The sequence below is a fragment of the Quercus lobata genome, chromosome 7 (assembly GCF_001633185.2).
Source record: "Quercus lobata isolate SW786 chromosome 7, ValleyOak3.0 Primary Assembly, whole genome shotgun sequence".
NCBI lineage: Eukaryota > Viridiplantae > Streptophyta > Magnoliopsida > Fagales > Fagaceae > Quercus > Quercus lobata.
In genome coordinates, this window is record NC_044910.1 from 46,549,006 (window position 1) to 46,569,986 (window position 20,981).

The 20,981-nt window shown below is 33.5% G+C and overlaps 2 protein-coding genes and 1 non-coding gene across 3 annotated transcripts; 2 read left to right on the forward strand and 1 right to left on the reverse strand.

Annotated features, from left to right (window-relative positions):
* Positions 1–3,134: 3,134 nt before the first annotated feature.
* TRNAR-UCG lies at positions 3,135–3,208 on the forward strand. Its single transcript has one exon. It is a non-coding gene; the product is annotated as a tRNA-Arg (tRNA).
* A 2,974-nt stretch (positions 3,209–6,182) lies between these two features.
* Positions 6,183–8,205, reverse strand: LOC115954229 (60S ribosomal protein L35-like). The gene is made up of 4 exons (XM_031072140.1): positions 8,119–8,205; positions 7,807–7,942; positions 7,573–7,729; positions 6,183–6,614 (listed from the first exon to the last, which is right to left on the reverse strand). The coding sequence occupies exons 1-4, from the start codon at positions 8,120–8,122 to the stop codon at positions 6,540–6,542; spliced, it is 372 nt and encodes a 123-aa protein (XP_030928000.1). The 5' UTR covers positions 8,123–8,205; the 3' UTR covers positions 6,183–6,539.
* A 2,195-nt stretch (positions 8,206–10,400) lies between these two features.
* Positions 10,401–14,977, forward strand: LOC115953059 (UDP-glucuronic acid decarboxylase 1). Its single transcript, XM_031070536.1, has 7 exons — positions 10,401–11,298; positions 11,447–11,594; positions 11,681–11,760; positions 12,785–12,868; positions 12,996–13,070; positions 13,617–13,709; positions 14,454–14,977. The coding sequence occupies exons 1-7, from the start codon at positions 10,684–10,686 to the stop codon at positions 14,658–14,660; spliced, it is 1,302 nt and encodes a 433-aa protein (XP_030926396.1). The 5' UTR covers positions 10,401–10,683; the 3' UTR covers positions 14,661–14,977.
* The last annotated feature ends 6,004 nt before the right edge of the window (positions 14,978–20,981 follow it).

A 20,981-nucleotide genomic window follows, 5' to 3' on the forward strand; every position in this document is an offset into this window, starting at 1 on the left:
AGACCTCTATGTGGGCTATGAACAAGTCCTACTTGCTCCATGGAAACCTTGCACCTAACTATTGTCTAGCACTATTGACAATACTCCTTTGTTGAACATTTATTTTTTCCAGAATCGTTTGTATAGGTTTTATGGGCTTATCTTGTGCGATATATCATGTTCACTCCATCTGTGAAAAAGCTCCAAGTATACATACACATATACGTACCTAGTCGATCCCCACTCCAGCTACAAAAGGGATTTTGATTTTTGATAACCTTGCCACCTTTGCTGCACATCATTCCATTTGTGAAAGGGTTCTAAGTATATGTATCTCATCCTCACTCCAACTACAAAAGAAATCTTGATAACCTTTCCACTTTTGGAGAGAATAACTTGGAGAGACTCCTTGAATAGTTTTTTTTTTTTTTTTAGAGAGAGTTTTAACGTATAGCGTCCACTTCTGATAGTTTTTTATCATCAAACCAAGACACCAATCAATTTTTGGTATAAGCGGAGATTGAACCCAGATCTCTTATACAATCATTAGAAACTTTACTAGTTGAGTTAACTGGAAACACATTTAACTAAAAAAAATCAAAGCCTAAGAGTATGACCTCAACCATATTATATTAATCTTTCACTCTTTCCATTAATATCCAATGTATGACTTTATATACCTAACAAATAAATCTATGAACTATATAGCTCAAACATTTATGTATGAAAGCGAAACTATGGATGTAACATTTTCTACTCATGCAATTTCGCTTTCTGAATTTCGAGGACCTTCATGATTTTCATAAGGATGCAAACCTGTCGTGAATTCGTACACGTAAAATCAAAATTGGTCCGTACATGTATTGTTTTCTGTGACGCATATTTCAAAACTGATGGTGATTTAAATTTAATCAAATTTAAGAAGCTTGTACAAGTAATTCAAGACAATGAACCTTCAGCACCAACCAAATTAATGTATAACTTGTTATTTCCTTTTGGCGGTCCTAATGAAAAAGGCTGAAAGACAAAGACCTTTTACAGCTTTAAATTTGCAAATTCAACATTTTAATTCATAGCAGAAGTTCGAGTTCCACGACAATCAAAGGAGCTATTGGCAAGTTAATTGCCATTAAAAGCTCATAGCAACTCGTCCCACGTTGAAGTTGCTCATTTCTAATGGCGACGAGACGTCCAATAGTTATGTGCCACATTTGGCTAGCTGGAATGGAAGTAGAGATTGGGACCAATGTCTAGTTCAAAAGGATTGTGATATCATGGAGGTGGACAAGGTGGAAAAGACACTCATTTCTTTTTTCTTTTTCTTTTTTTAATATCAAATAGCAAGAATTCGTTTTTTTACCCTTTATATGGTATTGGTAATTGATGAGTGTATAGAAATATTTATTTTAAATTATTTTATTCATTTATAAAGGTTAATTGTATTTTTATTAGTTAAATTTGAGGTATATTGTTGTGGGATTTTTTTGGGACAGTTTCCTAGTCTAAAGCCAATACAAAATCTTAGGTCATTGAAAAGAGCCTAAATTAAGTATTGAGAGAATTGAGTTCAACTCACCATGGCTTATTTGGGTCGTTATACGAATTGATTTGTGCACAAGTTAGATGAACTCTATAACAAAATATTTGAGGGTAGGTAAAGGTCAATCAAGGGGAGAGGAATAGACTAGCATTGCATAGATGCTTGAGAGAATTTCAACCTTGCACATGTCATGAAAGTGACCTCACATAGGAGAAATTGTTCAGTTCTAATGTAAGAGCTCTCTCTCCTTTCACAACAAGTGTATGCTCTTGTGTGGGACTCATGGTTGGATCCACACTCATTTGAGAATAAGAACTACTATTGTAGGATTGAATAATTTTACAATCACATAGGGGCTAGACTTGATGAAATTGACATTTTTAGGAGACATGAAAAAAACCAAATTTTGCTCCAAATTGGTTTGGAGCTATCTTTTTCAACCTATTACGTGGTGATTTATAAATTTATTCATGTGTATTATTTAAATAAGTCATATGACTTATAAAAAATTAATGTGATTAAAATTATACGTGAGTGGTCTCTTCAATCACCATATAAAGGATTGAAAAAAGATAATTCTAAACCAGTTTGGAACCAAACATTTTCCCAGCAAAAAAATCATTTGCTACCACTAGAAATTCAAAGAAATATAATTATTGGTGACGATTTAGCAATTGTTAAAAAGGTTATGATGTTAAAAGAGATCACAAATTTGAACTGCAAAATTCATAAAAGAAAATCTAATTGTCGGAATACAAAAGGTTAAAATGGTTGCAAGCAAAATAAAAGTTGTAGAGAATTTTTTTTTTTTGCCATTAATTTTCCATGAATTTAAAAAATAAAATAATTCATACTTATCTTAAATAGTTTACTTAAAAAATAAGTTAGATAAAAGTATCATTATACTTTAAAAAAATAAGGCCTTCAAAACTGTAGATAAATTCACTATGAAAATAAAGTGAATTTAAGTTATCTAAAAAAATAAATTATAGTTAAGTTAATTCCAATTTTTGCCAACCTCCTAACAAAAAATATTTGTAAAAGAAAAATTAAATGGGACTTTGGAAAGCCTAGACTTCAAATGTATTTTGCTCATTTGATAATATTTGTTTAGAATTTTTTTTTTTTAACTCTGTAATATGGTCTGTTCTTTATTAGAAGAATCAAAGTTGATATCTCCTCCCTTCCTACTATTAAATTACCAAATTTATATATATATATATATATATATATATATATCATTCTTTTGACAACGTGTAAAAACAAACGTACATATCAAATATATATATATATATATATATATATCATTCTTTTGACAACGTGTAAAAACAAACGTACATATCAAATATGCAAGGTTGGGACAGCCTTTTATTTTTGATATATACATTTGAATAATTGAATGATAGTTGTGTGTTGACACTTGAGATATTCTAAACTCTAATTTTAATGGTATGTACTAAAATGGTTTGTCTTGAACCTTTAATGCAATCCCGATGTTTAAAAAAGAAATCAAATATACAAAATTATTATTGGTAGGCATGTAAAAATTAAGCGCAAGAATTCCTTGTCACTGCAATTGAGATTTATATATAAGAAGCACAGCTCGTTCACAAACGACCGCATAGCGCAGTGGATTAGCGCGTTTGACTTCGGATCAAAAGGTCGTGGGTTCGACTCCCACTGTGGTCGATCCGTGCCTAAGGAGTTACTTAAACTGTTTCTTCAATTTTTCATTTTTTGACATTTCGTTTTCAATTCTTTGGAGAGGCCATGCCTGATGTCTCTATTTTGATATGGGCCAGTGCTCAAGTCTTGGTGTCCTGGTCCTCCACAAGTCAGCTAAAGTTTAGTAAATCCCTCTAGGCTCTAGCCCAAAATCAATATATTACTTGAATGAAAAACTCACATCCATAAAAAAGACTTCTTTTGATTCTCTTATGTTAGGGTTGTAAATGCACAAAGCTCTATATGACATAGCAGACTCGTTTCATGAAAAATCTTGGTTCAAATTCTGTCTCTTGTGTTAATATTTGTCTTGGCTTGGCTCGTTAACAATCCTATTCGATATAGAAACAAGTGTGAGGCCTTTTTAAAGAAATACTTTGTCCTTAGACAATATTAATCAAAATAAAATCACCTTATGCTAATAACAGAACAAGGAGGTCCCCTATTACCAATTTCTTTTGTCAATTTGGAAGCCCAGTTTTACCTACTGCATCAACAATTTTGTGAAGTTTACATAGATATAGTCACCTGTCCATCACTAACTTAACCAAAATTTAAAATTCCTTGGTAATAAATCGATAGGTGGAAAAGGACACATCCATCATAAACGGGTTAACCCAAAAACGACACGATAAGAAACGTATCATAAGCAGATCAACCCACAAACTCACAATAGACACATTTGACATGCTAATTTATTTGTGTCAATCCGAAATAACCTATTTAACACGACCCATTTAACTCACATAACAAATAAATATTCATTTTATTTTAGATTTGTCAAATACCTTTTATATCCAACCTATACTTTAAACTTAAAAAGAAAAGTAATTACAAATACTTACAAGTGACATAATTGTAAATTGAAACTTTATAAACACTAGTCATGATCAGTCTACTTTTTGCACCAATTCTTTCAATATTGATACTTAACATTTGGCGAGTTTAATTTGTGAATGTTATATTTTTGTTGAACTATGTCATTTTGAATTTGTGTTAAAGTGTATGCACTTATTTTGAAGGGTAAAGAACTTATTTCTAGATAGATGTTATATTTTCGTTGAACTATGTTATTTTGAATGTGGGTTGAAGACTTGAAGTATATGCATTACTTTTAGGATGTAAAGAACTTATTTCTATATGGATGTTATATTTAATATTAAGTAGGTTAAAATGGGTCATGTTGCATTCGTATCAATCTAACATGACCTGTTTATTAAGCGTGTCAAATGGGTCAGGTTGGGTCGTGTTAACCCCCTTCATTAACAAGTCGGGTTAGGGTTGAAAGCCATGACATGATTATTAAATGGGTCGGGTTCGGGTTAAGACATTTAGTCGAATACCCCTACCTCGACACGACACGAACTCAATACTCTAAACCGAATTTACACTACAAAAAGCAACTTTATCTATTTTACCACCTTACTTTACAAAACACTCAACATCAGTGATTTTATTTTAGCATTCAATACAATAAAATAATATAAACAATACGATAAAATAATATATCTACTACAATAAACAGTAACCACCACCAACACAATAAAATAATATAACTTTTAATATATATATATATATATATATATATATATATTACCATCTTAGCTACAGTGTACAGCCATCTTTGTTTGAGCCAAATTTTTTGGGTTTCCCTCCATCATTGTAGTATGCTTTTTAGTATTAATGGTGCTAAAAATAGCAATATGGATTTTCAAACATCACCAGTTCTAATGCTCTTACAACGCAAAAGGAAATTGCCAGAACTTGCACATTTAGCAAGGGTATGAGCCACACCATCGGCCTCCCTTTTAATCTAATTAAAAACACAACTAGGATAATTTCTCGAGTCTAGTGCATTGCCAAGCAGAGTAGAAACAGACTATATCAGCATTGTTGATTGCGCCAAGACAAACTTTTGCATCACCTTCCTCCATAATATTCAGGAAATTTTCCCCTTTGTCAATTAGAGAGCCCATACTATAGCAATGGCCTTTGCAAATTGTAAATCATAGTATAAAGGACTCCTAACCCATACTTTGAAAATAGCACAATGTTCATTTTGGACAATCACAACTAAGGAGGTGAACTCTTTGGCCAGAGCTGCGTCTACATTAAGTTTATTAGAACCTAGGAAGGGGCACTACCCTATTTTTTAGCAATCAAAACAAAATATTTTAGTATTGGTGTATTCCTACTCCTAAGTCCTACCTACCATTCCAAGATTATATATACAATTTGTATATTTATAAATAATAATAAAAATTCTCATTGATTTAAAGCATGTATAAATGTTTTCTCCCAAAAAAAGAAAAAGAAAAGAAAAAAGAAACATATAGGCTACATTACATTGAGTTGACTTTTGTGCTGTAGTACCTTACCTTCTTGTTTTGTTTTTGTTTTTTTTGTTTTTTTTAACTACCAATTTAACACATTTACTTTTGACAGAAATTTTTTGACCCGTTTTTGAAACTTTATATATTGTCGCTTCTGAACTAGGGCTAGGGCTTGATGATTATAAACCACCTATGTAGTTTGTATTGTCCTCTCTTACGTAGAGAAAATCATTGCAACACTCTGAACATAGCCCTAGTGTTGAACCATGTAAATGTGTCGTGGTTATTCTTTGCGTGTTCTCTATTTTTGCTTCTCACATGTTCTGGGAATTATAGATTCAATTCCCATCACACTTTGGGAAAGGCCTAGATGAAGTATTCTTTTGTTTACCTGCTAGGAACATTTTCTATTCTAATTTGAAAAATCCTGGATCAAATTTGTGTTTAATAGTATTAAGGAAAGGAAAATAATCAAAATTGAGCATCTTCCGTTATACTACCTAGCAGCTTAGTAACATGTACAGCAAGCAATTTTCCAGCATACCAAATTCAAAGGCAGCAAACAAGCTGAATTCTAAGCAGCAAATTGACATCAAATCTTGCCATAAAATAACACGACAGGAACAATTGAACATTTCACCTAAGGCAAGGAATGTATGATGGGGTGACGAACTAGGGGTTTCCAAGAAAAGGGGTTGAGGGTTTGCCCCCTATCTACCCTCTCATCAAACCAAAGCATAAGCCTAGGACAGACATCATACAGGACAAATCAAAGATAAAATTACAGAAAGATAAGTGAAAAATAATCTCATGTTTAAAACTTCAAGCTAGATGGTTCAAACCCGATACAAGATAAACAAAAATGCTGCCTGCATGGCTGCAACTAATGGCAAATTCAGAAGAAAAAAAAAAGTAACATGTCCATAATGAAAATTAGGAAAAGTTGACCCTAGAGGCCTAGCCTACACTTTGATAGCATACTTCCTCAATGGAAAGTACATCTCCTTCTTCTTCTCACGTTCTGTCTTCAAAGATGCCTGCATGAATACAAGGAAAAAGGAATACAATATAAGATCTAGAACATCTATCACCAAGCAAACAGGAAAAGGCTTTCCAATAGATTGGATTTTATGGTTATATGAAATCATGGTACTGGAAATGCATAGAAATTTTTTAGGTTCTTAAATTACCAATAGCTACAGATTTCTTTTAAATAAGCTTGTTACTTAAAAGTTCATGACACTTCATTTAAAATTCAACATTAGGATAAGAACCAAGATTTTACCATCAATCTATCAGGTACAGCAAGATAACAATCAAGTATTTCTATCATTGTAGAAGTTTCCCATATACATTAACCAATTTTACAAATCCATCCTTTTCTGTACATTCTCTCTTCATTTTGAAATGAATCCATTTTATGCTTGAGATTAAGTATTACAAGTCTAAGGTTGAATCATTTTAAATAAAAAAGATGAGGTGACAGATATAAAATTGAAGTCTTAACTGTGAAATGGACTCTGTCAATTTCACTTCAAATGGAGAGGACATATGGTTAGATAACTCCAAATCCAAGAAGCAAATAAAATTTCAAACAAATGGATTGGGTGAAAACATAACAACATTAGAAAAGTAGGTGAACAACGCTTGTTCCTAACATGCTTCGTTACCATTGCTTTTACATAGGGTGAAGTTTCCATTAAATTAAACATGAACACGGTTCCACTCACTAAAATCCCTCATTTCTTTTTATCCTAGTATCACCTCAAAAGCCATTGCAACCAATTACTATATCTCATCTATTGATATACTAAATTCACAATAATATTCACAAAACCATCATTTTCCATTTTTTCCATTAGTCCATCCCAACATTCAACAACATCAACCTTATATTAATTGAACTAACCACCAAAAAAGCACCAAACTAAATTCAAAGAAAAGTTATATCAACAATTATATAAATATAAAAAGGCATAGATTACAAATAAAGACCTGTTTCTTGGTGAGGCGTCTGCGGATAGCACGGGTTTTCTTGGGACGAAGATCGAGAGGGATGTATTTCTTGTTCTTGTAGACCTCCCTAAGAGCTGATTTCTGCTTCTGCGATATCACTGTCAACACTTGCGCTATTCCAAGCCTCACTACCTTTCTGCACACACACACACACACAATCACAAAACTATAAGTATTTTGTATACACAAGAGAGAGAGAGAGAGAGTTTGTACATCTTGGAGAGCTTGTTGGGTGCACCACCAGTGACCTTAGCGACACGGAGAAGAGCGAGCTCAGCTTTGAGGTCCTTCAACTGAGCCAGCAGCTCTGCCTTTGTCTTGTTCCTCAACTCGTGTACTTTGATCCTCGCTAAAATAACAACAACAACAACATTTTCAATCAATCAGGTAAATTCAGATCAAAATCGAACCACGAAACAAAACATACATTAACAAATACTAAGGATTAATAATAAAACATCAAATAGTTTTAAGGATCTTTTTCTTTTTTTCTTTTTTTTTGTCTTTTCTCTGTGTGTCTCTTACCCATTGTGAAATAACGCGGCGGCTTCGGTTCCTCGTTGCTCTCTGAATGAAAAACCCTAGAAATCTGAAATGAAAGGAGACAGAGAGGCAGAGAGAGCTTATAGTGCTTTAAGCCTTGTGTAATGACTTTGTGGGCCTTGTTCTAGCTACTGGGCTTTATTCAATTTAAGTTAATTGGACTCGGGACAAAAAGTGTTAACTGGGTTCGGCCTTCAGTGGCCATCAACAAAATTCATTGATTGGGCTGCTAAAATAGAACTGTTTGGGCCTCGACTGACTGAATGGGCCAACCCATAGCTTGCCTTTCAATATTTTTTTTTTTTTTTTAAAGGTTAAATTATGAATTATACATTCTAATTTGATATGGTTTCAATGCAGTCTTTTAAGTTATTTTTAATTGATGTCAGTTCATTAACTTTCATTTGTTTCCAATGTAGTCCAATACTAACAGTGAGATTTGATGAAACTAAGACAACATAACTACACTAAAAAAATAATATAAAAAAAGTTAAAGGATGTAATTTCAAGGATTCAATTGAAAGCAATTCTCTTCTTTTTTTAAAAAAAAAAGTTTGAAAACGAATCAAAGTTATAGGATATAATTTGTAAATTTATTTGTTTATTTTGTTTTTAAGTGTGAAAAATGAGTAGATGAAGGTTTTACATGCATGAGTCCTGATGAATCAGAAAATAATTCGTCCAAATAATAATAAATGGACATTAACACGAACTTAAGTACACCAGTAACTGACAAAACCTCCAGCTGGTTTTGTAGCCAATGATTATTAAAGATGGCCGATTCAATCACCTGATACGTTGTAGAGGCAATAAAACCCAATCAATGACGTAATAAAGCAGATCATAAAAGGCTTAGCTACCATAGATGGAATGAGACAAAGAAAGGCAAGGTACGCACAAAATATACTTAAAAAACCCAAAAGAAGCTCTAATTATTCAATTATCCGCTATCTTTCTGACTTTATCATCTGAGAGTTTTTAAGGAAACACCCCACTAGTGTTTTCTCCACCAAAATCTCTCTTTTATTTTGTAGACACATATAGAAGACGTTGGCTCCGTTGAACGAACAACATACTGATGATTTTGGACATCATCAAGTCCTAACTAAGTTCATTTTAAAATGAGTTCTGACCTTCTAGATAACTTTAACCCATATATAAAAAATATAGTAGTTTTAAAAACATATTGCTAAAAAAGTGAGTTACATGCTATTTTTATTTATATGTGTTCAAAGTATTTTAAAATTTAGCTGTTAACAAATTGTAGTTGGAACACTGCGTAACTAATGCCACCGAAGTATAAAATAAAAGTTTGCAAACTAAGCAACCTTTCAATAATGATGTAGCAAATATTATTGGCTTTACTAAAATAGAATATGAAGTTGTTGTAGTATAAGATACAGTTAGTTGGTTGTGGCCCTTGTCAAATATAAAACAAGTCTGTCCATTGTTTTTCTGCTTGGACCAATGATTTCTATGCTTTTTTTTTTTTTTATTCCTTGTGATTATTTATCTTTGTCCTGTACATATGTACCAAGTTATTTTATGTGTCAAAGACCAAATTATCCATGTATCGATATACGCACATAACTTTTTTGTAAAAACAATAATATAATTAAATAAGAAAAATATTAAAGATACAATAAATTTTATTAATAAATATGATTAGTGAGTTTCAACTACATCATAAATGAATATTTAAATTATATTATTATGATTAGTAACACATCAATTTGTAAATTTAATATAGTAAAACTTGTAATACATGTAATACTATTCATTATGAATACCTCTTAAGGTAAAAAAAAAAAAAAAAAAAAAAAGATAAGCTTAGAAGAATCATTTATGCTTCTTTAGCAAAAAAGAATTATGAGTACCTCTTAGATTTTGTAAACTTGAAAAAATTTCTATAAAGATGACATGAAAATGCCAACTGGTACGAGCTAAATTAAATCTTCTAGTTTCAAAAACAACAAACTACATTAACCTCAGATACAAAAAGAGAAATGAAATGCAGGTAAAATTTTTTATAATATTTTTATAATAAATTATAAGTAATAGATTGTTATTGATTATTATTATTGTGTTAAAAAATAATTTCGATATTAAATTTAAATTTGAACCAATAACAACTAACCACTTATAAATTATTTTTAAAATATTATAAAAATGATAGAGGATATGTATCATAAAATTATTTAGCTACACTGTTGAACCTTGATTTCAGCAACAACCGCAGGTCCCACTTTTTACCGACCAAGAAATGCTAATATCACGAACGGGTACATCCACACACAGTACCAATATTCTCTCCACTGTCTGGTTGTTCATGGTAGCATTAGCCAGTCGAAAATTCAACCTTCCCAAAAATCTCTTTCCCTTTCTATTTTCTCCATCAACTGTCTTCCAACAAACCCCGAAGAAAACTAAAAAAAAAAACATACCATCTCTCACTCTCAATCACAAAACCACCGCAGGGCAGTTGCACCTTCACTCAATATCGATCCTATTGTTTTGCTTGTTGCTAAAAAAGAAAAAGAGTTCACAATGATGAAACAATTGCACAAGCAATCGAACGCGAACCACAGAAGAGATGACGAGATCCCAATGGGCGTGGGGCAAAACGCGCCGTACTCACCAAAAGCCTTCAAGCCAACTCGATCTCTCCCTCGATCCATCAACTACCTCTTCAAAGAACAGAGGCTTCTTTTCATTCTAGTCGGCATTCTCATTGGCTCGACATTTTTCATTCTCCAGCCCACGCTCTCTCGACTCGGCCCATCCGAGCCCACTTCCTCAATCCCGCGCACAATCTCGACTATCGATCGGGTCTCGACTCGATTTCCCGCCATTCCGGCCAAGCTTGGGCGGGTCCCGGCTGGGATCTCGAGGCGGAGATCGAGGATCGTGGTCACCGGTGGGGCCGGGTTTGTTGGTAGTCACCTTGTCGACAAGCTTATCAAGAGAGGTGATGATGTGATTGTGATTGACAATTTCTTCACCGGGAGGAAAGAGAACTTGGTCCACCATTTTGGGAACCCAAGGTTCGAGCTCATTCGTCACGATGTGGTCGAGCCTATACTTCTCGAAGTCGATCAGATCTACCACTTGGCTTGCCCTGCCTCTCCTGTTCATTACAAGTACAATCCTGTCAAGACCATTATATCCTTTATCGTTATAATTCGTAAATGGGTCATTGTTTTATTTAACTATTTGCCTATGATTTTGTTGTTTTATTTATTTATTATTATTATTATTAAATATTGAATGTGAAGTGTTTTGAGGTCCTTGACTGTGTGAGTGTGATTACAAGACCAATGTGATGGGTACATTAAATATGTTGGGTCTGGCAAAGAGAATTGGAGCGAGGTTTTTGCTTACGAGTACCAGTGAGGTTTATGGAGACCCACTTGAGCATCCTCAAAAAGAGACTTATTGGGGAAATGTGAACCCAATTGGTGAGTTTGGTAGTTAAGTTAATGTTGTTTAATTGTGATGAATTGGTGTTGGTTGGTTATGTTTATGTGATTTGAAAATGGTTTAGGTGAGAGGAGTTGCTATGATGAAGGAAAGCGGACAGCGGAAACCTTAGCAATGGATTATCACCGAGGTGCTGGTGTTGAGGTAATTCATTCCGAGATTTCACTTGGTACATTGTTATATTTTAGTATTTTCAATGGTATTAATTAGTATGTTAATCTAGATATGCTTTATTATCATCAGTATTAACTCAAGAGAGTTTTGGAGCTTGCCATCCTTGTCTGGCATCATTGAGTTTACCATTTATGAGATAATTAGAAATACTTAGCATACTAAATATGCTGCCCCATAGCTCGAACCCACACCAAGTGCCTGGGGAGGTATCAACTCCCCCAAATGGTGCGGTGGTAATTGAGTTTTAATATTTATGATATTCCTTTTTCTATTGATATTGTTAGAATATTGGTTAAAGATTAAATTCAACATTTTTTTTTTTTTATATTTTTGAGGTAATTGGTAATTTATCAGATTTTTTGGTCAAAAAGTTTCATAGCCAATATATTTAGTCATGGTCAATAGACTCATATATTCAGCTTAATTAAAAGAGAGATAAGGAAGGAAAAGTATAGGGCTGTACCATTACGGCTCCTTCTCTATTCCTTTTCTTTCCATCCATAATTAATCCCCCCAACAGCAGTCTTTATTGTAGAACATATCACATTTGCAATGATTTCTCATATTTCTTTTTCCTATGGCTACTAAAACAAATCAGGAAAACTTCCTTGAAACTCTGTCTGGTTTTAGAGGATTTGTCAGTAAGCCCGAAACCAATCCACCAGAACTTAGTTTTAATCTTCACAAACAAAAGAGCACACTTTCAAAACTTGAAAGTTGCCAGTTCTTCCAATTTTTGCTAAATTCTAAATTATGTGATTGACTTGCCGTTATGTGTCCAGGCAAGAAGTTGGATGTGCTGTAGAATCTGAATGCTTTGCAGATCCTCTATATTAGGCGAATTTGTAAATTATGTAACTGAAAGTCCTCTCACTTAATGAGAGATGATTTATTTGTGAACTCTCTCTATATCTGATTGTCGCTTCTGCCATTCACCACACTTGTATATAGATAATTGACATGTGGTACTACTGATGGGGCTTACTGTTTACAGGTTCGTATAGCTCGCATTTTTAACACATATGGACCTCGTATGTGTTTAGATGATGGGCGTGTTGTCAGCAATTTTGTTGCACAGGTTATAATCTCTCAACTGATATCTTTTGTTGTTCTAACATGTTTATTTGATGACTTCTAGAAAATGAACTATTCCTGAAGAAGTTGTCATTAATGAGGTTTCTGACTAACATAGCTATACATTGCAGGCCATCCGCAAACAGCCATTGACAGTATACGGTGATGGAAAACAGACACGAAGCTTCCAATATGTCTCTGATTTGGTATGGCAGCTTTATATCTTACATACTTTTACCATGGCATTTCCTTACTCTTTTTTAGGACTTCACTAGTCCACTATCAATTACGTATTTTTGTGCTTGCCACATTCTTCTGGAAAGGAGTCTGGACTTTAAAGTGCTGTATTGGGCTCATGGATGCAGCAGTTTTTGTTCTATGCTGGCACAAAAATGCTGTTGATCATGAACCAAATTAAAAAATAATAGCAAATTTTGCATGAGAAGTTGTATTAGTGTTTGATATTACCAAGAAATTGAACCTAAGCTGCCAAATAAAAAGCTTGTCTTTCATGCCATTTTTATGAATCTTTTGGGTCAAAATGCTATTCTGGTCACTATTCATGGATTCTTAATTTTTTTTTTTTTTAAAAAGTTCCAGGCATGAGTTCATATGGCTTTAGCAAAGACACTATGAAATGACTAAAAATAGCTTGGTTGGGAAGCTAAACTAAGAAAACATTGTATAAGAAGCTGCAGATTGAAATTCTGGAATGATGTGAGAGAGGAACTTAAAACCTTTTTAAATGACAGGTTGACGGACTGTATGCGCTGATGGAAAGTGAGCATGTGGGGCCTTTCAACCTGGGTAACCCAGGGGAATTCACTATGCTAGAGCTTGCAGAGGTTTGTCTTCCTTTAAAATTTCATACTATTTATAAATAATGCTTATATCTTTGAAAATGCTTAGATGTGGACTTTCAGAAGTATCCTCTATTTGGAGGTGCTCATGGGTTGGTTGGACTTGGGTTTAGGGTCATTCTGTCAGTCAACCTGAGCATGGGTTGGGAAGAACAAAAACGGCCACTGGCCAACACAATTGAGCTGTCCAACCGGACTTTGTTTTAGATTGGATTGGTGAATTTGGGGTAGGAAGGGGGTTAGCTGGAGGAAAAGAACAGAGTTTGGGGTCGCTGGTGCTGGATCAATGGTTGCCATGCCAGGAATGCTGATTGAAATGGGAGAGAGGGGCCATCGGTGAGAGAGAGGTTGGGGATATATGGGAGGTTCAAGTTAGGCAGATGATAGGTGCCTAGACCCATTATTTTGCTGTCAGGGTCGGGCTTGAAGCTCCACAACCTTACACTGACTGAGCATGCTGTTGAAACCATCCTGAGAAGATCAGGTTGGATAGGAATAGTCTGATTGATTGGGCACCATTCAATATTATGCGGGTTATTTCTATTTTTTTCCCTTTCTGGGATCCAACAGATGCATGTGGTTTTTCTTTAAAAGTGTTCATATTGGGATCCGATAGATACATGTGGTTTTTCTTCAAAAGTGTTCGTAGTTCTCACAGTGAGAGAGAGATTCATAGTTTACATTGACAGTACTGAGACAGTGAAATTATCTTTTCTCCAAAATATTCAGGTCGTCAAAGAAACTATAGATTCAAGTGCAACAATAGAATTCAAACCAAACACTGCTGATGATCCGCACATGAGGAAACCAGATATTAGCAAGGCAAAGGAACTGCTGAACTGGGAGCCAAAAGTCTCACTTAGAGAGGGGCTGCCTCTTATGGTGAGTGATTTCCAGAACCGCATTTTGAATGAAGATGAAGGAAAAGGGGTATAAATAAAAAAATGACAGCAAACCAGCATGTATAGTGTGAAGTGCACTTCTGTATGTTGTCCATTCATTTAATTATTATCATTCTTAGTTCAAGTTACCTGGAAATTCTAGCAACATTCCACTGTTGTAGGAAGGTATACGGTACCAGTTGTTTTTCTACATTGTGTGCTTGATCAGCAAAACAACTTCATTTTTGTTAGGTTTTAGTAACATTTTTTAATACCACTCCTCTGGCACTGAACTGTTGATGGTGAAACTGTATTTTTGTTTTTGTTCGTTTTTTCCTTTTTATTTGGTATAAAATAATGCAGTTTTATTTAGATATTGATTCATATTAGCTGTCACAAGGTTCTGCAAAAACTCAGGAATCCCCTCTCCATACTATTACAGCCTCTGTCTGTGAGGCTCTTTGGGCCAACTCATAAGCTGCAGTTTTACAATTTCTATTCACGCGCACTAGTTGAGTTTCTTGGAATGACTTGTTAGAAAACCGGGGTTTGGTCTTCAAGTGTAGAAAACCGAAGTAAAACTACATTGGTACTTGGTACAAGACCAAACTCACTTGGGCCCGTTTATACACAGACTAAGTTGGGCTTGGACTTAGTGAGGACTGCAACTAGTATAGTAATTTTAGTCTTAAAAAGTCCAAGAAGTAGAAGTATGTGTTTATTGTGGGTCAGTTTGGTGGAGTAAACCATTTGAGCCTAGTATGGGCTTCTGTGGGCTCATTTAGTCCAAAACCAATCCACTTCATTCCAGTTTCGAATCCTCGTAGCTTTGAGCAAGATGTTTTTTCATTTTTTTTTTTTTTTGGGCCTTCCGGCTAAGATCATGTGCCTTTTTTTTTCTTTTTCTTTTTTTGAGAATAAGTTAGTTACTTTCAAGTTTTGGACCATGGTTTAAATAGAAAGAAAAAGTTCTAAAGCCATCTGTCTCTTGGCAACTCTTTTCTACAGCACATCCATGATTTCCATTTATTGAACGGCCACGTGTTCCTATGTAGAATTTTGTATTTTGTTTTTTTTAGCGAAGGCTAAGTCACCAAAGAATTAAAAAGAGTTGTAATTATCTAGGAGTAGTGGAGTACAGTGTTTTGGAACTCTTTATTCTCACATAAAAGTTGTTCTCCTTTATTAAATTTATGGTGGGATTTATTATTCACATGAGAGGAATAGATTCCATGTAATTGCACTCTAAAAATAGCTAATAATTTTTCTAAATAAATAAATTTTGTGAGATTGATTAAAAACCAGTGAGTATATTCTTTTTTTTTCTTTTTTTTTAAACCTAAGCATAATTAGCATTTTGGCACAATTTATTTATTAAAATGCTGAGACAATTTTATCAGTGGAAAAAAAAAGTATTAAAGGAAGATGCATAGGAAGGGAGCAAAAGAAGAATATGGAACAAAGAATAAGGGAGAAAAATTTTGGACTTCGAATGCTAACTGGAATCTGGACCCACTTAATCTTCCACTAGAAAAAGTCTAGCTCTTTTAAATACATTGTAAGTAACAAAGTAGTTGCCAAATGATGCCAGACAAGTAATACTTGCAACATGTAATATTTGAGTTCCATTTACATTTAAAAGAAAAAAAAAAATTAAATTGTCAAATTTCCTCCAGTGAGTATTTAAATCTTTAAAAGTAGCAAAAAAGGGGTCACACTTATCAATTATTATATCAATACTCTTCCACTCTCCTCTCCTTTTCACCCTCTATGCTTCTCTCCCTCTAACCTTCCAAACACATTGTTAGGCTTTCCTGGCCTTTTAACATGTCAATCCCTTGTGTCATGCCGTATACTCCTACATCACAAATAATTCTATGTCGTAAAAGTATATTATATTTCCATTCCATAGTACATCATATTCACAATGTGTGGGTAACACCCAACTGTCCCACACAATGTGAGTGTGATGCTGTATGAAATGGAAACACCATACATCTTTTTTTTAGCGCCATTACTTTCTTTACTTTACAAAGAGAACTAGGGATTAAACACACTTGTTTCCTTATTATTGTAACTATAGAATTATATGTATATGCATAAAGATATCTAACTAGATGGCTTGTGCGAGAGATTGTGGTCAATGAAAGCGTAGGGACAAATAAGGAATCGTCTGAAGTTGGGATTCTCAACTAGGCAAGGTTAGGCAGCTAGAGAGATACAAAGAGAGCGAAAAAGAAGAGAAGAAAGCCATTGAAGCATCTGATTCCATAAGCTTGCGAGGGAGAATATGAATTGATGGGTGGAGAAAACAAAGTTGCTTTGTGTCTCATCTTTCCACATGAAAGATATATTCCTTACTATCTGGCAGCATTTGTTCCATTAGAATTGAAATAATGTTGCACCAAAGATTTCCCTGTAGAAGCCTTTCTTTACATCTTTGTTACAGTCGGCACCCTTTCACGTGGAAACGACTATTTTTTTGAAATAAAAATAAAATTTTCCAACCATGGAGACATGTAAATGCAATGACATAGTTGGACCACCTAATTTTAATCCATTTCAACTACCATGGGAATCAATATCATAGGAGAGAGACTTTACTACATGGTAGACTAGAGAGAATTTAATGGGAATGAAATTGGACAAGAACAAAATTTTTTATTTTTTATTTATTACGTCTAACTTTATTTCTTTGATAAGTATATTGTGAAGGAGAAAGAGAAGATGGTTGAATTATAGAAATTTGACATTATAAAAAGTATCATTACAAGTAAACTATCACATATAACCCCAATTATGACCAACTTAGATCTGAGTTTGACAGCATCAATATTTTCACAACTTTTTGTTGCTGGCCATCCCTTATTCTATATACTTTGGTATATATTCTTCTTCAAAGGAAGAATTGCTTTAAACCCCGAAGACCTTAAATTCATTTTGGTGTTCTATGCTAGGTGTGCCTTTAATAGAGTTGGTAAATGAATAGTCTTATTAGGACTTTCTTTTTCCTTTTTGAGTTTCTTCCTTACAAGAGATACTTACTATTAGACATGGCAATACGGGTTAGAATTTTCCGACCCGACCTCAACCCTTTTTTTTTTTTTTTTTTTTTTTATCCGAAGCAAAAACGGGTTGACTCATGATCCGATCCTTTTTTGTAGGTCAACCTGACTTGACCCAGATAACCCGTGACCCGACCCGTTAAAAAAAATTCACTAAAAAAATATTTAGACTACGTTCTGATACTAGGTGCATAAAGCACAAAATACCAAAACCAATAGTCAATATATTATAGATATAAACAAGTAAAACAACAAACAAGACATGACATGAGAGAATGATATTTGAGCTTCATCACAACCAATAAGAGCTAAGCTTCACAAACATGACACGAGAGAATGAGACAAGACAACACAAGACTTTCAAGACAACCATTAAATAAAAAAAAAATATATATATATATATATATATATATTTCATTCAATACTAGCTATAGTCTTAAGCCAAAGGCACAATGCACAAACATGAAAGTTGAAACGTGACAAACCAAACCACAAAGGGCCCCAAAGCTTTCTCAATTCAGTTCCTCTACTCTTGTCTCTTGCGCGTCTGTGCCTTATTTTTCATTGCAATTTTTTTTAATGATTAGGAATTTGATCATTATGAAAGTCGTCGTGGTGCCAAAAAAAAAAAAAAAAATCTCAGTTAGACTTGTATTTAGAAGAGCTTAGACTTCAAAGTTGGAAGTTCTCTCTTGGTGAAAAGAGCATTATAATTGGTTTCCAAAGCTCTCTTTATTGGCACGAGATCTCATGAGCATTCCGATAACCATTGTTGCTTCTAAATCAAGTTTTAGCACTGGGAAAAAAATTCTTACTCCGTATCAATCACGTCTTTTACCTGAGAATGTGGAAGTTACGTTATGTACTAAAAGTTAGCTATATGGATTTGAAGGTAATTTAATTTTTTTATAGTCATAATTATACAATTTCATTTCTTTATTGATTTGCTTTCATAGTACATTAAGTTATATTAAAATATTGTATTGTAGATGAAGATGCTGACGAAATTGGCCAACTTGAACTACAATTTGCAAGTATGAATATTTGTAGTGCTAAATCTGCTACCAATGTTGAGTAGATTGAAATTGAAGTGTAATTCTTATAAAATATTTACTTTTTTTTTTTTTTACTTAACCTGTTATGTTTATTTTTAAATATTTTTTTGTTTAGTTTATCTTTCTAAATAATCCAACTTTACTATTATTTTAAATGCAACAGGAACATGTACACTTAAGAAGACTGATGACTTGCTACTTTGCTGGCTTACTTATTTTGTTTGTTTTAAAATTTATCTCTTTTTGAAGACGTAAACTTGTAATTATATGCATTTTGACAGTGAACTATTAATATTAAAGACTTTTACCATCATGAATTTATGGCTATAAATAATTTTTGTTATGCTCAAAACTGTTAGAATTGGAAGGATATTAACAAATGACATTAAGTGTAGTTCATTTGCTTAATTGGTTTTGTTCATTTTATCTAAACAGGTTGTCAATGATTTGTTTTTGTAATTGAAAAAAATAATAATAAATAAAAAAATAAACTTGTTTGAAAAATACAGGTTAACTTGATTCGAAACCCGATTGACTCGACCTAAACCCGACCCGATTTGCCCGTTTTGACACGTCTACTTACTATAAAATATTTAAGAACTTGAACTATCGTTTTCTAGTCAGGAAAAAAACAAAGAACTTGAAAATTTTAATGCAAAAACCATGCTCAAGTCTAGTACAAATTCAATAAGCTTAGCACATGAAGCTGTTGCTGGTTATTTAGCCGTTGCTCTGTCTCATCTGACCCTTATGTTTCTGTTCAAATATTAAAATTTCTGGACAAACTTCTTGCGAAGTGTTCAATAAGTAAAATATTAATTTGTAGGCCATACCCACAGGCCAACAGGCACGCATTAACTGACAGTATTCAGTCATGTTTCTTCATCAGAAACAGTGAATTTTATTCTGTAAAGTTTGTAAATCTGAATCACCACATGAAAGTTTCACGGGAAGTCCACGCACATTCAAACCAAGAAACTTAAATTATATTGTCATTATTAAACATATATTTGCCCTGGTTTTGCACATTTGTGCTTTCTGGTTCCGATCACCTTATGTAAACCCTATCTTGGAAAAGGAAATTGCAAAACGAAGGCACGCTTGAAAAGAACTTCATAAATACATGTCTTTAGTTTTGAATATGGAGCTCCAACACGCTCTTCAATTAATTAAATATGACTAACACCAGCATTAACTAAAGAATACAAAGAGAATTAAGAAAATGAAAAAAGAAGAGAGTAGTATCAAGTATCAATCAGAGCATTAAAGTGCATTTATGCTATAATCAATAGCTGAATTAATTGCTTGTATGAGTTACATATTAAGACTAAAGAGAATGAATTCCTTTCTCCCCTTATGATTGAGGCTCAGGTACATATAACCACCTCTGTAGACTTCTTGAATGCAAGGATTTTTTTTAAAAGAATTGGCAGGCAAATGTAATAGAGCCTTATGATAAAGTGACTCAATTCTAGAAGTGGCAAAATTCGACACGACTAAACACTAAATTAGTAGATTATGAGTTGAAACTTAACAGGTTCGTGTCATATTTGAGTTGATACGATTGATTTGTTTAATAAACGTGTCTTGCTTGTTTCCAACCCATGGAATTTGTCTGGCCCGTTTAATTAAATAACATTTTAACAATATACCCTCCAAATCCTAAGTATATAAACTTATTAATTGTTGTGATTATTTGATATATTGTAATTGCTTATTGTAATGCAATTACTCGTTAGTTCTGAATTTTATATTTGAAAAAATCTATTTGTTTGGTTTTTCATAGTTCATATCAATTTGGTTAATACAAAAATTTATATATATTTTTTTGTGCTTTGATAAATTCTTATAAACGGGTTAACACGGTTAACCCGTTTAATAAATAGGTCGTGTTAGAGTTAAGAAATCTTGACCCGTTTAATAAATATGTCGGGTTAGTGTTAACCAATATAGTCGAATACTCAAAAGTCAATACGACCCGAACTTGACACGTGAACACAACCACCCTGCTCAATTCCATGGAGCTCCTACTTTCTCAAAAATGATATTTTGGCAAGTCTCAAGCTTAATACATCACAGTTGAAATGTCAAGATCAAGTATACTCCCAACAACCCTTCTTCTTTGTTTTCTTTTCTTTTTTTAAGTGGGAGAAGTACTACCAAAAACTCATACACCGTAAAAATATGGCAATCATAGATAAAGCAATCATAGATAGTACATCATTTTCATTCATTAAAACTACGGAAATGTTGGTT